Source organism: Arctopsyche grandis, chromosome 2 (genome assembly GCF_051622035.1).
Source record: "Arctopsyche grandis isolate Sample6627 chromosome 2, ASM5162203v2, whole genome shotgun sequence".
In the NCBI taxonomy this organism is placed as follows: domain Eukaryota; kingdom Metazoa; phylum Arthropoda; class Insecta; order Trichoptera; family Hydropsychidae; genus Arctopsyche; species Arctopsyche grandis.
The window spans coordinates 17,203,149-17,228,208 of NC_135356.1; the positions used below are offsets into that span (position 1 = coordinate 17,203,149).

General features: G+C 31.8%; 1 protein-coding gene across 1 annotated transcript in view; it reads right to left on the minus strand.

Annotated features, from left to right (window-relative positions):
* Positions 1-25,060, minus strand: part of LOC143922781 (discoidin domain-containing receptor 2-like) — a 212,969-nt gene that overhangs the window by 109,682 nt on the left and 78,227 nt on the right. The window contains exons 4-6 of the mRNA XM_077446112.1: positions 18,147-18,378; positions 11,912-12,059; positions 8,441-8,620 (exon numbers count right to left, since the gene is read on the minus strand). Coding sequence (XP_077302238.1) covers positions 8,441-8,620; positions 11,912-12,059; positions 18,147-18,378 — 560 coding nt within the window. The remainder of the gene's footprint in view (positions 1-8,440; positions 8,621-11,911; positions 12,060-18,146; positions 18,379-25,060) is intronic.

Here is a 25,060-nt window from a genome sequence, read left to right on the forward strand (position 1 = left end):
TCTATGTCGTATACCATATACGTACATATGTACATATGTATGTATGCATAGATACATATAGATGGATTGGTGCACAGATATTGTATGTCCATTTTTTTTTAATTTGTATCGAATTTTAAGTATGTAAGTGCTAGAATAATTCAGGTTTTTCTTTTCAAGGTAATTTTTGTGGTATACATAAATTATGCGTGTGTTATTATTATATATTAGAATGTTAGTATGTACATACATGTGTAATTATGCTAGTATGTTATAGTGTGTGTTTGGAGATTTTTTGAACACCATTAATCCTATTGAACTGAAACTTAATATTACTCGCCGAAATTCTTATCGATACGACGCTAATTTTTTTCAAATTTTTAGCTTGAATGGAAATGGTCCTGCCCTTAAAGGTATCCTATTTTTTTACGTTTTTTGTATTAAATTATCTCCCAAACCACTCAATGGATCAGGCTGAAATTTTTTTACATGTAATAAAAATTATAAATTATATACACTAATATTTTTTAAATATTTTTACCTCAACCAGAAGTAGTACTTTTACTCTAGAGAATCAAGTTTTTTATGCTTTCTCACAAACCTTTGAGTGTATTGAACTAAAATTTCATATCTAGTTTTTTTGTGTTTCTACATACATATGTACATTGTTTGTACGTCGTGTGTTTTCCGGTAACTTTTTTTCTTTTATTCTAGAGCCCATAAGTCATTACTTTGTTCATAACATTTGTTCATAAATAAATAAATATTGTGAAATAGAATTTATGTTATGTGCTAGTTTCTAATTTATGTCATGTACATATGTATAGTAGCGAATGATTAGGTATATAATAAATTTCACAAACCGAATATCACAGGATCCAAAAATTCTACTTAACAATAAAAAGCCCAACTCTTACTTCAAAAATTGATAACCCACGCTCACAAAGATGGCGCCGTATTTTTCATTTATAAACGCATACATATATTAAGGTTAAGTAAGGCGAGAGGGGTGGGGGAGGGGGTGGCTAAAATCCCGAATTCGTCGATCGCGAAAAAAGTGAAACGATCAGGAAGGGGTTTAGCTCGCTCAAATTTGCTCAAATTGTAAGTAAAAGCTTTTTCGTTTTGCAAATCTCGAGTGACGTGTCTCGGGTGGGGCGAAACGGGGGGGAGGAGGGTGCGATGGGGTGGTTTTGAGCTTTCGTCGTGCACCGGTGGAGCCCATTGTACGCCAGTGCTCTTTCGTCTCGACGCTCATGAATAATTCCCCTTTTATCCCGGCCGCTCATTTGCTGCTTTCGTCTCTCTCGCGAGAGAAAATTGTCAAAAATACGATGAGTAAGCAACGCGCGAAAGATTCCCGCGACCACAATCGAACACCTATGTAGATACGTAACCGTGCCAAAAAAAAATAGTAACGAAAGCAAAAAAAAAACGGTAGAAATCCATTAATAACGACCTTAACCGGCCGGGCACGCACCGTCAGAAAGGAAAGCCATCAATCACGCGGCAGGTTCGATGTCTGCAGCATTTTGACGTAATGTTAAATGCTTCATCGCGTGGAAAAACGGATAATTTGAACACGGCGCACATATTTTACAATGGATAATTTGAGTGGAAGCCCTCGCGGAAAAAAATCGCCGAAGAGAGAAAGAGAAAGGGAAAAGGAAAGAGGAAAAAAACAGGTCCATTTAGGGAAGAGTGTGAGGCGGTTGGTTTAATATTTGCGGAAGGTCGAGCGCGTCAGTCAGAGCTGTCTAGTGGGCGACAAATTGTTTTAAAATGTTACGTTTTTGTTTTCGTCGTCGATGTCGTCGTTTGTTGTTGTTGTTCTTGTTGTTCTTGCTGTTGTTGTTGTTGACAATGTCGCGGTCAGAAAGCCACCGTCAAACGATATTTATTTTGAACTCTAAACGATGGCGAAATGACTTCGATTTCTGCACAATTACATCCAAAATATATAAAATTCAAGGATTCCCTTCGAGCGAATATACGACATACATATGTATGTACATAGATTGTATGGATGAAAACGTGATAAGAAATCATGACATCAAACTAACTCCAAAACAAAACTACACTGGGGCTCAAATGTTCAAATTAAATTAAATTGTAAAATATAAAATGATCAGTAGCTATTAAAATAGATATAAGATGTATTGTGAAAATAATTTCGTAATAATAAAAAGAATTTAAAAATCAAAATCAAATGTTCAAACGAAGATCCTCTATGTTCTCACCCCAATATTTAAAAATTCAACAAACTATAACGTGTGTATCAATATATAAAAAATTAGTAGTCAGTTTTTTCAACCACAGAAAATGCGCCTCTTTTACTAACAATAAATATACTATCGTAACAATATGCTTGCGGGAGTTAAAAAAACACTGCCTTAATTTCTTGCGGAAATTAAAATATCACAATTGCTATTTTACAAACATTCATTTTGTCGTCTACGTTGTGGTTCTTGGAAAAATGCTCCAAGTGAATGCTCCATTACAATTAAGTACCGTTTCATTACGATTATTTACATAAAATTTTTCATATATTTTTCACACAGGCTAAATGGAATAACTGCAGACTGACTAAATCACCAGATCAACTAATTACACCGAGCAACAAAAATCAGGTTTTTTACTTACCAGAGCAGAGACTAAAAACGAAAACAGACTGAAAGGAACGGCACGGCACGTCTTTGTGGCTTCCAGTCAAGGAAGGGCGTTCCCAAGGAAAAAATGTATGAAATTTATATATGTATATACATATACATATATATATATATATATATATATATATATATATATATATATATATATATATATATATACATTTTATCAAAGATATTTAATATGTAAATGTACATATGTAGTAAATACGTATGTAATAAGTATGTTTGTACAGATATATTTTCACCAATATCTTACATGAAAATTATATACAAATGAATTTTTCATACGATCGATATACTATTCCGAAATTGAAAGTAAAAAATATGCTTACAGTTAAATTATCTTCGCCAGTAAATTTAGTTTCCTACATTAACTGTGATCTAAAAAGTTAAATATAATATTTAAAATTATCATACAGACATTATTAAAGTTACAGCAATATAAAACAACGTGAAAATTCACCAGCTATATTTATAGGTAGTATCCGTAGTAATAGCTCAGCACCTTTGCCAATCATCTTCTTTAATATATGTACATATGTATTCACATAATTTAACAAACACTGATATTGATTTTTCATACTATTTAGTATATTAATTTATTTTTAAATTTAAATCTACTTTATACAAAAACAAATGAATTTATTTTTCACACCCGAAGGAAAATTTCAACAGTTAAATAATTTAAATTATTATGAAAAACGTGCACTGGATTTACATTGTATCACAATACGCAGCTAATAATCACTACACGAATGATCATTTATCTAAACAAAATACACGGATGCTGTCTACGAAGTACGGATTCACAGACGTTTATTTTCGAAAAAACTACAGTCGACACTTGAATTGTGATTAATTTTTATTTAAATTTCCAGCTTCGTATTGAATGATGTATTTGATAATTAATAACAACGTTAAATATTGGTGTATAAATTTTTCCTACTGTTAGGCTCGCCCGTTATTCGTTGACTGAAATTGGATAAAAATAAACAAGGGAATTACATTCATTAAATTCAAATGCATTTGATATGTTTTTTTTTTATTTTAATGCTTTTTTTTCGTTTGATTATATTTGACTAAAACCTAACTGCTAAAGCCAGCGTGAGACTACATCTTATTTATGAATTTAATAGTCTACAGCGTGAGACTATTAAATTCATTAAATTGAAACCTCTTTCGACTTTCAAATCATAGATACAATTTATTTTCAATCATGCTTGCTATTTTTTGAGGCCATTAATTTTACATGAGGCCACTGAATACTGTTTGATTGCATGCTATGTTAGCATCAATAAAATTAACGAATTTCATTCATATAAATTTGAAAAAATTGATTTCATTACTATGTACATAATGGCCATTAGAATACTCAACCGTGAGCTTTTGTTTTCATTCAAAGGGATTTCGATTACAGTATTTTTCTACAAAAGCAACGACGCACACCCTACATCATCTCAAAACAAAAAAAAATTCGACAAAATCAAGTTTCAAAAGAAATGGCTCATACATATACGAATATATTTTTTTAAAAAATCCATTAATTTCACCTATTCATCTAATAAACAATTCCCATGATGGAAAAGTATCCAAATATTTTTTGGCATATAATCTTACAGACATGAAATCATAATTAAAGCATACATACTTAAATATAATATTTTATTCATTGCACTCACACCCTCAATACTATTATTACGTATGTATAATAAATATGGCGAACTTTCATAGTACGTTGAAATCGAATAATGGAGTGTCCTAATTTATGAAATATCATGAAAATGTACTTGTATATAATATTTCTTGATTATATTCCACACAAGCTGTAAAAGGTTTACAACCCCTGTTATATAATATAACCCTTTGTTACACGATCCTACGCATATTCCCATTCTTTCACAAATAACGACCAACCAATACAATATGTACATAAAAACACTTACTTATTATTAATAAATATGTACATAGAAAATCTTGATAAATTTCAAATACCCGCTGAATTTTGCAAAACCAACCCCTCAATATAAATATTTTATTTTACCTTTTTTTAAGCATGAAACAAAATCTTTTCAATTTTTTCTAGATTTTTCATCACTACGTGTGAATAGTAATGAAAACGTGAATACTTTTTATATTGATATTTTATCATGATAATTACCCCACCCCAAATGTCTACAAATTTATTGGAAATAATATACAGCTGCGGCGGAAGTAATTAAATGATTAGTATCTTGGAAATAAACACATTTATATCAAAATATGTACATTTTCACTAGCTACATAAAAGCAAACTACTTCAGAGATTATGTTAAGAAAGTAATGAGCAACGTTCGATAAGGTGCTAAGTTCACCTAAGCGACATTATCTTAAATGACTTTATGCCATAATGCAAACCCGTATAGTCTTCCTTTATTTAACTAACAAATATTTAATTTTCAATTAACTTTACACAGCTTCAATACTGATTTGTTTGCTTATCGATTCAATGAAGTCTTCTCTAGCAAGTAAGCAGCTGAACGATTTTAAACAAAGATTACAAAATACGGTTTTCAGTTGACCTTTTATTATGACCTAGCTTTTTAGTATTTTAAAAAACAAACCAAAACCAAGTAATGATACCGCTACTACAAATTTAATTTCACGTGTAAACAATCCGTTCAAAGGTAACAGAGCTATTTTTCTATTTTTAGCGATATAACATTTTTGGCAAATCAATTCGATTATCTAAATTGAAATGGCTCACAGTAAAAACGCAAAAAGCTAAATAAAATAGGCTTTAAATATATAATATGAAACAATACGTTTTACAAAAAAAAATAATGCAATGGATAGTTTGAAATTTGAAGGTGGTGCGATTTCAATGACCGGAACTGTATATGTATGTTACATACATACATACATATATGTATGTATACACATATACTTACATATGAATCCGAACAGTAGTGGGTGAAGGGGATGAAACGGGAGGTGATGGTGGGGGTGGAATTGTTTACAAAATCAACGAGGCCTATACTACTAACCGATTCACCATCAAAGGGTTCGACGCCGGGAATGATCCCGGGATTTGTTCCCGTCGCGTATGACGGGATCGTGTCCAAATATTGACGCGTTATTTGTTCTGGGTCCAGACTTAACCCTCATCCACCTGACCCAATTCAACCCCCCTCCCAGCTCCTCTCATTTCTCTCATCTTCCGCTTTGTCATACGCGGAGCTAGATAGGGGGAGGGGGAGGTGTATCGTATGCTTTAGGATTATTTTGTTTACGCTAAAAATAATTATATTTACCCAACACTCGCCTGGTCGGTCGATGCTTAAACCTTATACGTATTGCCAACCCCTTTTTTTGGGTCCGATTCCAGTGTGAATGGACACTTCGTGAGGTTTCTCATTCGAACTTTTTTATTCAAGCTACCGATACGTTGATAGCCCAACCAAATCTATAGACGTTATAAACATTTTAAGATAAGAACCATACCGTATGAAACGATAAGCTTTAAGCTCCAGTGTGGTGTTATGACTTAACAAATGTGCCGTTTTAGAATTATCGGAATTTTACATGGACTTCTAAAATATTCATCTAGGTACTACATATGTACATATTATGCAAGTAAATTTTTCAATAATATCATGTAAAAATGTCACAATGACAGGTGAGACAGTAGATAAGTATTTGACTGAAACACACGTATTTAACAGCATTATAATATAAATATTTTTTCATTCATTATATAAGTATAAATATATATATATATATATATATATATATATATATATATATATATATATATATATGAGATATAATGAGAGCCTATAATGCAAATTTTATAAGTGATATTTTATAGTGTGAAAATGAAAAAGTTATAGGCGTTTAAACAATTAAAATCCAACAAAACGAGAGGTTGGCCAAAAGCCAAATAAATACGGCAACTACCTATTGACGTGGTTATTACGATTGAAATTTCCATCTTTGACATCTTTTTAAAGTTCATGTTTAAAAACGATCGGAAGACTGTAGGAATACATACTGAATCGATATCGAAGTGAAACATAATAGGCTGGAAAAAATGATTACGATTTTTCAAGCATTCACCTTGTGAATAGTATTTAAAAAAATCCCTTATAATCCGTTCATGATAAAATAATTTTGCTTATTCCGCAAAGACAATGTCGAATTATTTATCTCTTAACAATTCAACTAGTAAATTATAACTTTACAAGCGCAAATACACTTTCAACTAGGTTCGCCAGTTGCTATACAAGAATTGAGTTTTGACAGCTCTGATATTTTTACAAATGCCTTAGATCTCAATAATGCGTTAATATTTGCTAGATATTACGTATAAAGGTAATGAGTACCGTAATACGATAACTATAGGTGTAATAATGTATTTAAAACAAAAATGTGACTTTCCAACTAAATTCACTAGTCTAAAGCCTAACCTATCCATTTCATTTGGTACCAACTTATAGTTGAAGTGTATTTTCAGTTGTAATATATTTTGACCAATTAGAATGTAATTCGCCATATGCATCAACTTACGTTGGTTAGACGGAATATATTCCAACTACTCAAAATATATTACAACTGAAAATACACTTCAACTTAAAACGTAGTTAGTACCAGGTTACATAGAATATATTCCAACAAATTAAAATGTATTACACTTTGAATATACACTTCAAATTTAACATATACATATGTAAAGATGAATTTTGACCAATTGGAATGTAATTCGCCATATGAATCAACTTGCGTTGGTTAGACGGAATATATTCCAACTACTCAAAATATATTACAACTGAAAATACACTTCAACTTAAACCGTAGTTAGTACCAGGTTACATAGAATATATTCCAACAAATTAAAATGTATTACAGTTTGAATATACACTTCAAATTTAACATACACATATGTAAAGATGAATGTTCTGTTTTTTATTGTCTTTCCGCTATGCAAACATAATATTTTCTATTTAGAACCACCAACCAAATTTTGATATACTTTGCATCTTGTGGTACTCTAACTTAGACCGTAGACAATTTTATTTTTTGAAGAGTTCTTTATTTATTTATTTTGAACTTCCACACACTAGAGCAATATCTCAATAATTGAAACAAACACAATGATTTTATAACGATGAATTATACGAAATATTCACATATATATGTAGAAAAATTTTTTTTATTTCAATATGACCCCGAAATTTCATGAAAGAAGAACGAAATATCATCAGGATCCGTCGTATCATCCCTAGCCACAATGAATGTAATAATTTATATGTAGGTATCCATAAATCCTCGTCTGCGACAAAACTTACCTCCAATTTATCAATTTTTACCAACCAAAACTTCTTGCAAATTAGGTATCAATAAAAATTGTATATTGCATGTATTATCCACCTTTCACATACATACATTACAACAAAATTTCACATGTCGGAAATAAATTTTGAAGATTCGTTTTAATATATGAAAAAGTCTAGAGATGATACTTTGTAGCACGATATGTGAACCTGCGCTAATGCGGAATCGGTCCTCAGGAGCAGATGCGAATTTAAAAAAAGGCCGGTCATCGACGTGTTAAAAATATTTAAATAACATAAAATATATATGTATTATAATAATAAACGTATTGGAGTAAAATATGTAGTAGATAGTAATCAGAAACTGTTAGAATAGACCTAAGACGTATTGTGAACATGTATAGCTTATCAACAATAAAAATAAACACACACACAAAAATATATAAAACAGGTGGAGATATATAAAATAAACATCAGACTCACCCTTTCCGTATCCATTGTAATCCTCCCTGAAGTTATCATCGCCCTTTTGTCCATCGGTGAGTTGTCCCAGCCCTCCAAGAAGCTTTCCATTCTCAGAATTTCCATCATAGGTCCTGTCGGTGAGGTCAATGTCCGTACCTCGTATCACGCCTTGATGCATCGAATACGAGACGAGACCAACTACAATTTAAAGAAACGACATATAAATATCCAACATATGTATGTATGTATTGTACATACGCAGTAAACATAAATGTGTGTATATATTATATGTGGGGATGCTGCTGAGTCGGCTGAGAGAGAGAGTGTCGTCAGCTCAAATATTGGCGTTGTACAACCGGAAGTGCGGGTCACCCCCCCCCCCCCTCACCCTCCCATACTAACACAAACCTCGACGTCGTCAAACGGACGGACCGGATGCCCGAAAACCGGCTGACTGGGATCCTTTTCATTTGGGTATTTGCCCCGCTGCTCGAGCGTAACGCGAGACCCGCTAAAATAACCTTCGCACTGTAAGAGAAAATTTTTATTGTTTGACAGCGTTCTCCTAATAATAGTACTGCTATATAATAGTACTGCTAGAAACCCCCATTAAAAATTCGAGACATATATACATAGAATATGAGCTGAATGGGGCTGAAACGATTAGAAGATTTGATAATTGAAATTTAAATGTGCAACATTGTGACAAATACAATATCAACCAGCGGCGTGGACTAGCGGTTAGCATATTATTAGAGTTCAGTTCTAATTTAGACCTTGAACTTAATATAAATAAATGTGCAATTATGAGCTATGGACGTGCATATCGCTCTATTGTCATGGATATACCATTGGATCCGTCTTGTTGAAGCGTGTGGAATCTATGGTCGATTTGGGTATCACTTTTGATCCTCAACTCACCTTTCACAACCACATCAAAGCAGTCGCTGACGTTTCCTTTCGTCGACTTGGATTTGTCTTGAGATATGCTAGGCTATTCTCCAAACATTTGTCTCCATTTGGCTTGCTTTTCAATTCGCTTGTAAGAAGAAAGCTAGAGTAAAATGCGATTGTGTGGAATCCCCATGAAGCAAATTACTCTCTGATGATTGAGAAAGTGCAAAAAGCATTTCTTCGTTTCCTATATAGGAAAGAATATGGGTATTACCCATATCTCTACCCTACTCATTTCCTTTTGGACGTGCTTGGGTATAATTCTCTTGAACTTCGGAGAAACTTCTCATTAATTCGTTTCATTCTCCAGCTACTACGTGGTAATACGTCATGCCCGTTGTTGCTGGAGCAGTTATGACTTTATGTTCCTAATAACTATGTGCGTGGTAGACATCATCATTTGATTGCTGTACCTCCTGCCCGCACAGTTCTTTTTCGAATGGCTCCTATTCCAAGAGCTATTCGACTTCTTAATGAAATCGTTGCTGCCTAGACTTAATGTGATATTTTCAGTGAGCGTAAATTGTCGGATATTACTTTAACCCATTTATTTGGTAGTCTACGTTCATCATTGTTTTCATGATTAATTGTGATTTATGGGTGGAATTTTGATTTAATCTCTTCCATTTAGGCCTCACAGGGATGTTTTTTATTTGCAGTTGGTTTTTATATATATATATTATATGTATTGGAACTGGCAGTAGGTGTAAGACATTCCTTATGTTATATTTTATATTTGATATATTTACGTTATCTGTTATTATTAAATTCTATTGTTTTTTATGTTTATGTATGGATGTATTTATGTTTATGTATAAATGTATTTATGTTTATTTTTAAATGTATTTTTTATGTATAATTGATTATTATATTATTTTCGTTATGCATTAATTTATGTTTAATTGCTATTTTGTTTTTTGTGCTATATTTTTTGACCATTGTGGCGCACTAGGAATTCCTGTAATGCCACAATGGTCTGAACTTTAAAATAAATAAATTACGCTTTCGAGCAGACTAGTCACGGGTTCGAGTTCCACTAGAGTCCCGCTGTTGGCCAGACCTGAGTTTGTGACTCCAGGTCGATCGTTTCTTATCAAAATTTACCAATTTTTCTGATTTTCATTGAAACGGTTCCTGTAAAATTGGCATCTCCTTTCCTATATCTCTTGCTAATATCAAGTTATTCAGTGTCTTGAGGTTCGCCAATTTGATTATAAAAAATGCTGCAAAAATTTCACCTTGTCACTATGGATGTTTGTATGAATTCGCATTGTAAAAAATGCTTATGTACATATGTATATATTAATTATATTGTAGATGCATAAGTTCACTCATCACTAAGGAGCGATATATAATGGCTAGTTTTCATGTTCTATAAATTAAAATAGTAAAAATAAAAAAATATACAATATATGTTTATATTTTGAAAATAATGTCACCCAGGTGAGCACAAAGCGTTGTCAAACATATTCATCACTTTGCTGGGTATAATTTTTTGATATTCGTTGAATTTCCGCTCGGATATTATCCTTCAGCTTCTATTATACATATAGATAGATTGAGTTCGGTGAACATACACTTCATCCTTTTAAATAGCCCCGCCCCACAGGAAGAAATCAGACAAGCTTGGAAGCAAAGCAACATCTCTGAAACGTGACTTGATATGTAGCAGGAAATTTTATCGGACGACTTGCATGAAACTTTGAACGATTCGGGTTTATACTATCTTGTAGAAACCAAACCATTCCAGAATTTAATCGTCTTAATTTAGTTTGCTTTATAAGGTTTGTGATTATTTACTTTTCAATTAAAGTTTTTACTTTCAAGAAATATTTATTTTAAATCGTGTATTTGTTTCCACCTCATTTAATGATGGGATGTTTTACTTAATACGTTTTAATATTAGATTATGAAGAAGTTACGTTATTTCAGTGCTATAATATCTATAGTGTTTCAAAAGATGAACTTTTATGTAAGCAAACTTTTTCATTTAAAAACATTATTCATAAAAACCAGCATTATTTTGATTTTAATTCTGTTTTAAGTAAGTAAGTAAGTAAATCGATAAAAATAAAATGAAAGTCCATAAAAGTGCATGTAAGCTTCCGAAGCTGAAAAAAGTCCCAAACGATAATTATTATTTAAAGAAAGCGCCAGCGCGCACTTCTTCTTTGTTCACGAAAGCTTCTGAAAACGAAAGCGTCGGTCTTAAAGTTAGAGTTCGGCTTATTTGCAAACTTTTTCGCTTTCCACGCCGGTCTAATCTGTTTTCTTTCAATAATCACCGAAAACAGCAACCTGAAGGCTTTTTCAGGTTACAACATGAAATGTTGAAGTTTCTGCGCGATGAGAAAATTGAAAAGAAATGAACGGAACTTTTTCAAAAGCTCCAACAAGCAGTCGTGTCGCAAAATGAAAGTCCATGGGGAAAAATGCGATTATAATAAACCGCAAACACTCTTTTTCAGCATCGAATGAATAAACACACTACTTAAATGTATTATAAAGGGATTTTTTCGGTTTTTGTTCACTCACCTGTCCAGATGCATCCGATGAGCTCTATTCTCATGCAAACTACCCTCTTGTAGAGGCTGAACGGGTAGATACGAATCTTTTCAGCCACAATAAAGGGGTCCAACCTCTGCTCTACTATATCCATTGTGTTGAAGTTTCCCTGCAGGTTCTGTGGTGAAAAATGACGCTCTTAATATATGCAAATGAGGCCTATGAAATTTAAATAGACGGAATTTAATTATTTCCAAGCGGGATAGATCGCTCTGCCAAGGCCTCCATTCAACCGACATTTCGGGGAACGCATATTTAACCTTTTTATTATTATTACTATTATGAAAGTCTAGATATTTATTTCTTAAATGTGTATTTTTGATTGCATTTTGATGTACCTATACTACTTATTTTAAATAATAAAATATATTATATGTGTAGCCTGCGACGAACAGAAGAACAATTATTTATATATATGTACATAGGTTTCATGAAATATAAATTTATTTATTTTCAATTTATGTTATATAGACATTACAAGTCATGAAAATTTTAAATAAAAAATTAATACTCAAGTACATATATTCAAAAACTGATGTTATTACTAATTTCTCATCACTCATCAATATAAAGTTTATTTTTTCATATTTTTTTAACGTAACTCATATGTTTGGAATTAATACATACGATTCAAAAGGGATTCCAATTAAATATTGCTTAATATATTTCTGGAATTTCAACCTAATACATTACATGTACATACTTATGTTCGTAAGTTATACGATAGATATAATTTACTAATATAAATTTTACGTCAAAGTTTCGCACTTTTACGTACACACACTTTTATAAACTTTAACCACGCCAGCAGTCAATTACTTAATAATATAATTAAGTTTTAATTAAGCTGTTGAAAAGAAGCTTTCGAATTTGAGCCACTTTTAATTATCGGTTTTACTAATTAATACGTCTATATATGTACATACATACGTATGTACATTAGAGTACATGGAATTTTGAAAACACCTATAGTTGGAAAAGATGTTCTGTATCGTGGAAAATCCGTAAAAAATAATATAAAAAAAATATTTGCAATACCGCCAGCCCATTTAAATTGGTGAATAACGGAAATTCTTTTTTTTTTATTTAAGCTCAATTTTAGTGGTTTCCTTTTTCAATTTACCTCATTATATAAACGGAATAAATTTACATTAAAAAAACCTTATATGGGATGTTTCTTCACATTGCTAAGATATGAAAAAAAATCTCAGTATTAGCGCGTCTCCAGTCCATTTTCGATGTTTCTTAAACATATTTTCTCACGTCTAAACTATATCAAATCTCTTGATGAAAATATTCTAAATCTACTCAATATATTTAATAAAACTGGATTGAAATCAGTGTAGCTTTTTATGTAAAATTACAAGCTTCAAAATAGTCATACAGCAAAAGCGTCATAAAATCCAGCTAGAAGAAGTTAAAAGCGTAATTTTTTTTTATTTTAACTACGAATATGAATTCACCGCATGCAGTTCGCAAATTTGAATTTTAGTTTCAATGTGGAACACACAAGTATGTAAGTGTATACGGGCATGTAATTTTTATTAAAAATCAAAATAACATAGCACAGACGGTGTGAAAAAGAGCCAGGAAGAAAGAAAGACTGAAAAATCGTATACCACATCTCGAAAGCGAGCGACCTCTGATGCTATAAAGTTTTCCCGACGCGCCGGCTGATTTTCTTTGTTTTCGCCTCGAAGTTTTCATTTCTAGTCCATCCTGTATTATTTATAAATACGCGGCACACTATATTTCAAGCTTTCTTCTTCTTCATTGTGAAAAGCGGCAGCCGAACAAAGCGCGCACTCGAATTCAACTCCAACCCAGAGTTCAAGTTTAGGTCAAATTAAAGACAACGAAACTAATCGTCCTCAAAATCTGCTAAATATGTGAAAATTTTTAAAAACAATTTGCACTAACAAATATTTATATACTACACATATATGTATGTATATGCCTAGCCATAGTATCGTATTGAATATTTAATCATTAAGCTTGGAAATAAAAATACAGTCGTTTTGCTTAAAAATATAATTGCTTGAGTGAATAAAAGTTGGAAAAAATATTAAACTTTTTCAGAAAAAAAAAGCTTAGTGCACAGATATTGTATATCCATTTTTGAATTTTGTATCGAATTTTAAATTTGTACCATATTTTAAGTTTGTAAATTGGGCTGTTATTGAAGTAATTTATGTGGTATACATTAATTATCTTGAATACATTTTTCTGTTATTGAAAGAATTTTTCCATCAACTACAAACTTAAAATTCGATACAAATTCAAAAATGGACATACAATATCTGTGCACCAAGCTATCGGTATAGGTATGCTTATGAAACCCCATACATACCTATTTATTAAATGAAAGCAATTTACTGAAATTTATATAATTATTCGTATAAAAAATCGTGACTAATTTGACTACAATTCGTCATAAAACTTGCGAAAGTATGAACGTTTTCAAGTCACCGCGGTGAAATTTGCCAAGCAACAACATTTTCCGAGCAACGCAAACAATTAAAATTCTTCACGTGTTTTTGAATGGCGTGTGTCGTACAATTGGGGCTCACGTGCCGTTGGTTGGCCACCGCCTAATGGCAACTTTTAAAACGCCAAACCGAGCTTCAACGCCGACTTTCTTTCTGTTTTTCCACCCAGAATGTGAAAAATCCGAGAAACTTTTCCACACACCCTGTACAGCGCATTTCCCCCACTTCTGCCACATACCGACATACATACATAGTTTCCATCCGAATTAATTCCGTAACAACGCGAGACTAGCTCAAATAAGTCTTCGAAGGCGAACCCAGTTGTTACGTTCGAAAAGTCTTAACTTCGATAACCCACTTAAATATAATCGCTAACACTAATTTATGATACCTTGCGTGATTTAATAACTCATTTCCGTGAGTACATATGTTTACATGCTTTATAACAATTAACAACAGTAAAAATTATATACGTATATATAGGTACAACATAAATACACAATAAATATGCTATTGAAATTGATTCTTTTCATAAATTTTGTTATATTATAATTATAATAATTTCTCAACAGCCTCATTTCAGTTAACTTGGCAGTATAAGAATGAAAGGAAGAATCTCTTATTCAAAATTCTAACCAATGTGATTCCAATAGAAGTTCATAATAAGTCTCGTCAAAATCTATAATCAACCGAAATAAGGTATAAGGAAATGAAGTTTCAATTACATATACATATGTAGTGGTTTGAATTTAGCAGTAATCGTATCAACTAATGTATTTTTTATCGCATATTATGTATATGCACATGTATGTATGTATATACAGCTTTTAAAATGTTTCGTAAGTTAAAATTACTCTCAACTTCATTCTTTGGTTTTATTAAAATTAACATTTCAGTTTGTCTGGGTCAAATCTTGTAGTTAATTTTTGACCTATTTTTGCAAATTTAATGAAAACTATCACCAAAATTACTTACAGTCTCTGAACCTTCGGCGAAAACTAACGGAAATGATTTTGCATAAATGGTAAGTAATATTAACTTATACCGGGATTGACACGATACAAGTAAATCCAGACAGTCCCTTGTCAATCCACTCGGATATTACTCGTAATATTCGATTAACGTCCGAGTAACCAAATTGATGGATTCGGTCTGAGTGCACTCGTATCGTGTCAATCTAGTATTCTTTAACTATCGAATCAATTGATCACAATTTTATCATTGCATTATAAAAGTGTAAGTGAATGTTTTCTAATAGTTGACGGCACAAAAATGAAGGGTTATAAAACCGTGCAACTTAAAAAATGTTATTACGCAGGATAATATTAAATTGGTATAATATAATAATAATAATAATAATTCTATTCTTACTTTGCATCAATGATATCAGTTTGGTTATCAAACACTCCAAGTTTGCACTCTTTGCAGACGATCTAAAGCTATATATCACCGCTTCGACTACATCATGTAGACAATTGCAATCAGATCTCAATAGAGTCTGGTCGTGGTGCGAATCAAACAATATGAGTTTAAATATCATCAAATGTTATCATATAAAATTTACCCGTAAAAAGAAACCCTTACAATTTGACTGTTCAATTAATGGTGCACTTCTACAGGAAGTGCAAGAAGTCCGCGACCTTGGGATCCTAATTGATAAGCGACTTTCCTTTGTTTCTCACATGGACCATGTTATTGGGAAATCCCTTCAAATGCTGGGTTTTCTTAAACGAATTTCACTCAGTTGAAACAAAAATTGTACTATTCAATGCGCTAGTGTGAAGTCACATCGAGTATGCTAGTATATGTAGTTTGGAACCAATTCTATAGCCGTCATTCACAGCGCATTGAATCAATTCAACGCTCGTTTACGAAACACTTTGCATTTACTTATCCAGAAATATCACACAGATGTCCCTATGACCAACGTTTAAATTTTTTTTAAATGCAGTCTAGTTACCCCTTTACTAAAATCTTGTAAAGGGGTAACTAGAATTACCATCTTAAAATACCATATCCCTGTCTGTAACACTAATCTCGGATTAAATGCACCTATTGCAAGATTATGTAGAACCTATAATGAAGTAAACTCTGAACGATGTAATATAGATATTTTCAATGATTCCATTATGATGTTTAGGAAGAAATTATTATTGTAATCGACAAATATGTATTAATTGTTCTACTGTATTCTAGATTAATTGTTTAACATTTTAAAAATAAATTTGTAATATGCTTAAGTAATGTTGTGCACACTTATAATTGATGTAAAGACTATATTGTGTTATGTATATACATTGTTGGTGAGCCAAATAAAAAGAAAAAAATAAAAATAATAATATTGTTTGTTTGATCCCTTACATGAACATTCTTGAAATATTCCAAAAATTGATTCCAGAAAAGTATTTCCTGTGTGAAACTGAGTAGGCAGTCTCTGAGGCTAGTATCGTATACCTACTACCTACTTTTGAGTGGTGGAGGAAGAAGAGGAAAAAATTCTTTTCGACGTCTACGCACACTTGCCTAATGGGTAAAATACGAAAAGTTCAACGGCGCGATACTGTATCTCGAAATCCCTTTTTCCCACACGTTGTCTAGGGATAATGTAAGAAGGAAAATTAATGGTGAATGCGGCGGGCTCGCTCGCGGAAAATTTATTCAGTAAAGACAACGAAGTGTCAAAAAGTCGGTTAGCACGGGCTGCAATATTTTCGTAGAATAGACACTAACTGCAAAAAAATGCTGACGTAAGCCGTCTTTAATTTTCTCCAGCGCGTTCCAGTGACTTATGTTTCTTCTTAGGGCACCAAAGCCAACATAAAACCGCATAATAAAATACCGCATTATAAAATCATATATTATACGTAAATAAACAAGGAGAGCCTATCGTATATAGATTTTTTATATCCTCATATGTATATCGATTTTAAACGCAGTATAGAAAAAAATTGGGTTTTATATGAAAAGATATGCTATACGTATAGTATATATGTATGTACCACATATATACATTAGGCTGGAGCGAAAAATACGAATTTTAGATTTTCATCGATGGGCCTATTGAAAAATTATCGTCGTATCAATTAAACGTTAAATAAACCAATCGATTTATATCGACAACATTTTTGAAAAAGTGGGTATTTTTTATTCATCTTTAGTAGGTATCTCGGTTTATAGAATAGATTTAAAAAATATATAAACAATAATATTTTTCAAGAGTATTTTATAATTAGTTTTGGCTGATAAACGGGAATTCAAAATCAAAGTCCCCATACGACGCGCACCGCGCTCGTAATGAGATTTTGTATGGGAGAAGTGTATTTTTCAGAAAATCGTAAATTTTTTCATATTTCCGTAATTATTTTGAAAATAAAAGTCATTCAGAGCTTTTTTGGGTATACACTTTAAAACGAAATTCAAGAAATGCCGAAATAAATCGATTGGTTGGAGACACAGGACATTGTTTAAAATCGATGCTTTTTTTTATTTAACGTTTCCTTGATTCGGCGATAATTTTCCACTAGATTCATCGATGGAAATCCAAAATTCGCGTTTTCCGATCCGGCCTCATGCACATACAGTTCATTAAAAACGGCTGTCTGTAAATTCTTCAAAAGTATCAATAAAATTGATACTTTCGAGCTCGTCGATGTTTTCAAATTTAAATTTAACCACTGAAATATTACACTACATATCTACATGTACATATTTATTACCATTTGTCCCGTTCGATTTTTCCACTCCACCCAATCCTGGAAACCAGTTCTCCAATACTCCATCCAATACTCTTCGGCATACTCTTTGCCTTGCCCGTTTCCGTAGCGACCCTGTGTTTGAATTGCAGTTATTACGTGTGCCGTGTGCAGATTTATCTCCAAATATTCTTTTACTCCTTTGATGATCATCGGCTTTGGACACCAAGCTCCACCCATCAGATCGTGTTTCAATCTGAAACAAAAATATAACAAACGTTTACTTCATATATCTAAATCATATACTTATTTAAAATCAAAATCAAAAATAACCAAAAAAAACAAACACTTATCCTGATCTATATATAGGTAAATTATAGCAATGTACACACGAATATATGGCAAACTATATATTTATGTAAATATAAAGTAATTTGAGAAACTGAAAGTTCAAATCGAATCAAATCGAAGACGCAGATTCAAAATTAAATATTACTAAACAAACGTAAAACTTAATGATTTTATTTAACTTAATTGTTAAAAAAATTCCATAAAAAATAACCCTACCCTCCATATTTTTGTCACATTTTCATCACCCTTAATCATTTCAGCAAGAACGCTATGATTTGTAAAAATATACAAATTTATATGTTTACATTTATGTATATAGTGTCGCATTAGGTATACTTAACTTTTCACAATAATAAAAGATGAGTTAAATACAATTAAATGAATGAAGTAAATCTTTTCTGACATCACCATGTATGTATTCATAAAGTTCATAAAGCCTTATTAATTATCGACTCTGGAAAAATTCCTACTATTGAATAATTCCTAAATTCTTACTATAAATATTTATGTATAATAAGGTGCATCAAGCTTTTTTTTTTTTAAATAAAGAATCAGTTTTAACTCCTAGTTTTTTGGTAACGAATTTATCAATTTTCTTTAATTGATATATACATTCTACACCGTGATCTATATTCTACACCGTGAAACATTAAAAACAATAATTCTTTAATTAAAATTATCTCCTTTCATTTTTTATTCTTGCCGCTTTAAAAGAATTTTTTGTGAAGAAATTGTTTCTCAAGAAAATTTCACTAGATTTCAAACGTTAAAAATGTTCGATATAGTTAAGCTAATGCGCTTGAAATTGAATATACTATTATTACAAAATAAAAAAAGTGTCCTTTGCTCGCCATCGCAAGCAACCCACACATTCCTACAATGTCTTGATCTAGCTATAGAATCTATTGGACTTTTTACACGTTCACTAAATGCCACCGAATGGGCCATTTTGGTGTTGGGGCCCGTATTTAATCCGATTTCGCCCGAGCGGCAATTCTATTTGCCCAAGAGAGCGGAGGCTTCGAAATTGTGAAAATTTGAATTTCGTGCGTTTATCTCTCAGAAAAGTAAAAACAACTCGAAGAGTGCGGTGATTGCGGAGACTTGTGCGCGCCTGGAAAACTTTACCAGAGGTACTTTCCTTTCAGTCAGCATCTTTAAGTGTGCTTTTTCTCTCGCGCGCAAATTTGAATGAGAATGCTGTCGGCGATGTACCAAACTCACACACAACTATCGATCGGAAAATTTCTTGGATGTAGATTGTAGCCCGCCTACTATTATTCGATCTTATGTCTTGTATAAAGCAATCTAACCCAGAAGTTGTGTGTCGCAACTCTGAAAACTCTGGTTTGAAAATAGCTCAATTCATAAAAGGTGTCCCTGCAAGATAGTGAAATCCTCATTTTGCTAGCAACTTGTTTTTAGTACAATATTTTAAATATGAATTTAAGTTGCATTTAAAAAAATTATTAAAACATGAAAGAAATTAAAAATGAATCCACACACATATAAAAAGTAAAACAGTGACTATATGTACATACGTGTGTACATAAATGTGTATAGGTACAATTAATACAAGAATTTGAAGAATATATAAGCTAGCCTCTAATAAAAAAGAAAATTTGTATGAATAATTGAAAACAATTCATATTGAAAATGGCTTTATGTTAATTTTGCTACATTTCCAAAGTTTATAAACACACACGAGCGTATCAATTAAATCCTCAAAATGTACATATGTAATATCCATAACTCGATAGCGTCCGTGATAAAAATACATCGAGATAATTAAACAACAATTCAAAGACATTCGTATTGATTAAAAAGCTCTTAGCTTTATATTGTGTTTTAATAAAGACGCCCATGAGTAAGATCCGTCAAATGAGAGACAATCGTCTTAAATATGTATGTATGTATGTATGTACATTAAAATTTATACACCAAAAAAATAGGTTGGTGTACATGTCAAAAATAAAAACATGATTCGCCTCGTTTATTTCTGATATTAATTTATTTTACAATTCCGTTTTACAAAGCCTGCATAAAATACTCTTACTGAAAACGTAAAAATTGGCAATATCGCTTTCAAATCCATTTTGGTTGTTTACTCTTTTTAAAATTTCAGATTCAAATTGGCTTCTGGATTCATATTCGGAATCGCTTCAAAGTCCGCGGGCTGAATTATCGTCAAATGATATACATATGTATAATACATACATATGGTCATATGATAGATATGCTCAAATGCATGTGCATTCAGTTAGAAATTCGGAAAAATTCAACACGCCAAAAAAAAAAAAAAAATCAATTCGTATTAAGATTATATAATCATATTACAATGATCACACAAACACAATAAAAAAAAAACACTATTTCCGGTTGACAAAGTTTAACCAAAAAACTTCATCAACTCTGAAATATGTACATACATACATATGTAGAATATGAAGAATATACGTATGTAAATACCAATATTTCAACTGAATACATTTAATATTTAAAAAAAAACATGTGACGATAAATATTGTATAATTGTATTACAGCAGAGCAATTCTATCCAAATTCTTCATAAACGAATACGTTACCAAAATAAATCGCTTAAATTTTCTTTTTAAAAAAAAACCTCCGGATTCTGGATATATTATATAATTTGAACACATATGTAAGTGTAATTTGATTCAATAAAATATGTATTTCCTAAAATAATTTATGTCAATTTTCCAGATTTTTTTTCATAATTTGCAACACATCACCACCAATTTCGTTAGTAGAGTTTTTTACTGCTATGAAGACATGAAAAATAATCGATTTCATTACAGTATCAACCAGAAACAGCTAAAATCATTCAGATATGTTTTGGTATACTTCTTACCTATTGTATCTGTTAAAATCTTTCGTGTCTTGCAATTGGGAAATATTAATATTCTAGAATCTACATATGAAGTTATCTTTCTGTATGGATCAAACAGTCAGTCCATGAGTACGGTTCTTTTAATCAATGGCTTAACCGTGATTACTGGTAACATTTGGTCACTTATATAATGACATTTCGTCACCTTCATACTCGCATACATATACATATGTATACGCTAAAAATGATCAAGTATTTAGCATTGTACACGTGGACAAAGTCTGCATTTACTCCATGTCGAGTGGCCATTAGTAGCACGGTATAGTTACTTTTGTACCGTTTCACGTTCGCTCGTTACATAATAAATTGAAAGAGGGGTTGAGAGCTCACCCACTACAAATTCCTTAAGAACACTACAAAGTACACATCCCATTTATATATTATATATACATACGCATTCATACGAATGTAGAAATGTATGTTTCTCTACTTGTTGCCTGGGATTCATTAGAATTCACACATACATATACATATTTATATAATATTTTCATTTTACAACCAGGGCTGTGGAGTCGGTTCAAAATTTACCGACTCGGACGTATAAAATTATTAGTTTGAAAAATAATAGCGATATTCAATACATATAATTTTAAAGGAATTTAAAAATTGACCCAATTTATTGAATCATTGGTATAAATAAAAAGTAGTTACATTCACAGTGTTTTGTATGAATTTCATACACAAACAAATCAATTTTAAAAAGTAAAAATGAAAATAAAAATAAATAGAGCGAGACGGAGGAAACGGAGGATGTTTGTGACTCCAATATGCCAAATTCTAAATAGTTTAGGATTATATACATTATATATTATTTTCATTGTTATCAAGAGAAGAAGTCTCAAATCAACTGTAAAAGAGACAGGAAAAACTCTTGAAATGAAATTACAGGAATATCTTATACAGCCGCAAAGTAATATGAAACCTCATGTTGAAAAAAAAACAAAACAAAAAATAATTTCTTCGGAAGTGGTGACGAGAAAATTTACACAGCTTTGAGAGGGGACAAATTGAAATTTCATTACCTTTTATAAACGTTGGGAATATATGCTTTGGTCTTTGGGGCACAACAATTTATCTTTGAAATTGATTAAAGTAAAATTTCAATAAAAAATGTAAGCATGAATAATTTTTAAAAATTGTGTATCAAACTGCTCCAGATTTTTTTCTCTTGAGATTATTCTGCAATCAAAGTCAAATTTGATAAACTGGTAACTCTGCAAGATCTCAAAGATAAATATAATATAATACCTATTAAATATTGAAAATAAATAATATTATGTATATAAGCAGAGGCGAAGAGAACATTTCCAAATTAATATTTTCCATCTGAAAACGTAATTTTCTCTTTTTAATACAAAAAGGGGATTACTCGTTGAATTAATTGTCACGCTGTTCGAAGGTAATTCCATTGATCGGATTTGGAAAGAAACGTTCTAAAGTGTAATATTCATTAATGCAGATTAAACCGGAACATTTTATTTCACAATGCAATTAGCGTGTGCTTTCTACAAATCATTCCTGTGGAAATGGTACGATGCTATTTGAAATACGTAAAATATTTTGATTAACTCTAAACAAATATGTAAGCATACTTCGTATAGGTGTTAAATATAGAAATTCTTGCAATAATAACCGTGAAAGGATACACAGAGTACGATTGCGTTTAATTTCAAAAGCGCGTTCGGCAAACAAAATTGTTATTGACGAGGAGACCTCGTCTCGTTTTGTTTAATTATGTCGTCGTAGTCGAACTTTAGACCTTTCACAGAGTTGTTTCAAACTGAGGAAATGGTGGAAAAGTTGCTTCTGAAGCCGCATTGTCAGCTTCGCAACGCCCAAACTTCCAAATGGAGACATTCGTTTAATGACACGAACCCCCATCCCAGACCTTCCCTTAGACCTTTCCAAAAACGACGTAAGTCCACATCAATCCAATCCTATACGATTAACGAATACTATCTATCTTAATTACATCATCCAACGTTTATGTTCCGTATTGGAGTAAACTAGCATTTATACAGCACTTTTTTGAACTGACTATTGTGCTTTTATTCAGACCATATAGCGAAAACCTCAAATTTTGGATTTTCATCAACGGACCTAAGAGAAAACTTTTTATGTATCAAGGGACCGTTAAATAAAAAAATTGATTTTAAAAAATGTCCTATGCCTCCAACCAATCGATTTTTATTGACAAAAGTTTCGAAAAAGTAGGCTTTTTAAATATATATATTTTCAAGAATAGTTTAGATTTTTTTATTATTAAAAATAAACAAACGCTTAATACTGACCTATTGAAGTTTATTTGGGTCGAGTATGGTAAGTTTTGACTGATTAACGAGAATTCAAAATCTGCGTTACCCCATATAAAGCACGCCGCACTCGCTTTGTTTTTCATGATCCCGTAATTATTTTAAAAGGTATTGAGAGCTTCCTTGGGTATATTACCTTTAATTTGAACCCAAAAATTACCCGAAACATTTACGAATTTTATAAGGTCAAAATGATTTTTTCGGCGCAAAATGTCATGTTTTTCGTCAAAATAGGTCATTTTGGTCAAAGCCTTACATTTCATAAAATTTATAGTTTTTTTTTTTTTTTTTTTTTTTTTTTTTTTTTTTTTTTTTTTTTTTTTTTAACCTAACTTTAACTGCTATCGCGAAGACCGAGAACAGCATGGAGGGGGAGTTGCCATTTTTATAAAATCGTCAATTAAACATTGTCGCGTAATAACTCCGCCACTAAAAAAATTAGAACTAACCGCCATCGAACTAACAATTAACAACACCCATCACATAGTAGCATCCGCTTACAATCCTCCCCAAAAACGATTATTGGCATCCGATCTTAACAAAATATTTAACATTGGTAGTTCGGTAGTGGTAGCTGGTGACTTTAATGCCAAACATCCGTTATGGAGTTGCGTAAACACTGACCTACAAGGCACAACTCTTTATAAATACATTCAACTAACAGATACAATCTTACTTCATCCGGATACATACACACACTATCCCACAAATAACTCACAACCATCCACACTAGATCTTGTCCTCGTCAAGAACTGCCCAAGAATATCGACACCAAATGCCCTTCAAACCCTGTCGTCTGATCATCTCCCGATAATCTTCTCAATCGACGGGAAACCCGAGGAAATCATCAAGCATAGTTGGGATTACGGGAGAGCTAACTGGCGAGAGTTCAAGTCATACATAAATGACCAAACCATTCTAACTTCTACCACACTCACAAACAAAACCGAAATCGACAGCTCCATAATACACCTAACGGAATCAATAACTCGATCCAAACACCTTCACATACCTAAGACACAATACATTGAACACAAATTAGAGATAACTGACTTTGTTGCAAATCTAATTAAAAGTAAAAATAAACTCCGTAAAATTTGGCAAACATCAAAAAATCCAGCATTGAAAACATTAATTAATAAGCTCACATATCAAATTAAAATTAGAATCAAAGAAATCAAAAATGAAGCTTGGTCTAAAAAATTAGAAAAATTGAGCTCAGTTGATGGCTCTCTATGGAAATTAGCTAAAGCGATTCGCAGGACAAAAAACTCGATTCCTCCATTAGATGATGCAGGAATCTCAGTGACGCGTGATTGCGACAAAGCAGAACTATTATCAAAATCCTTCCAAAAACATCACAC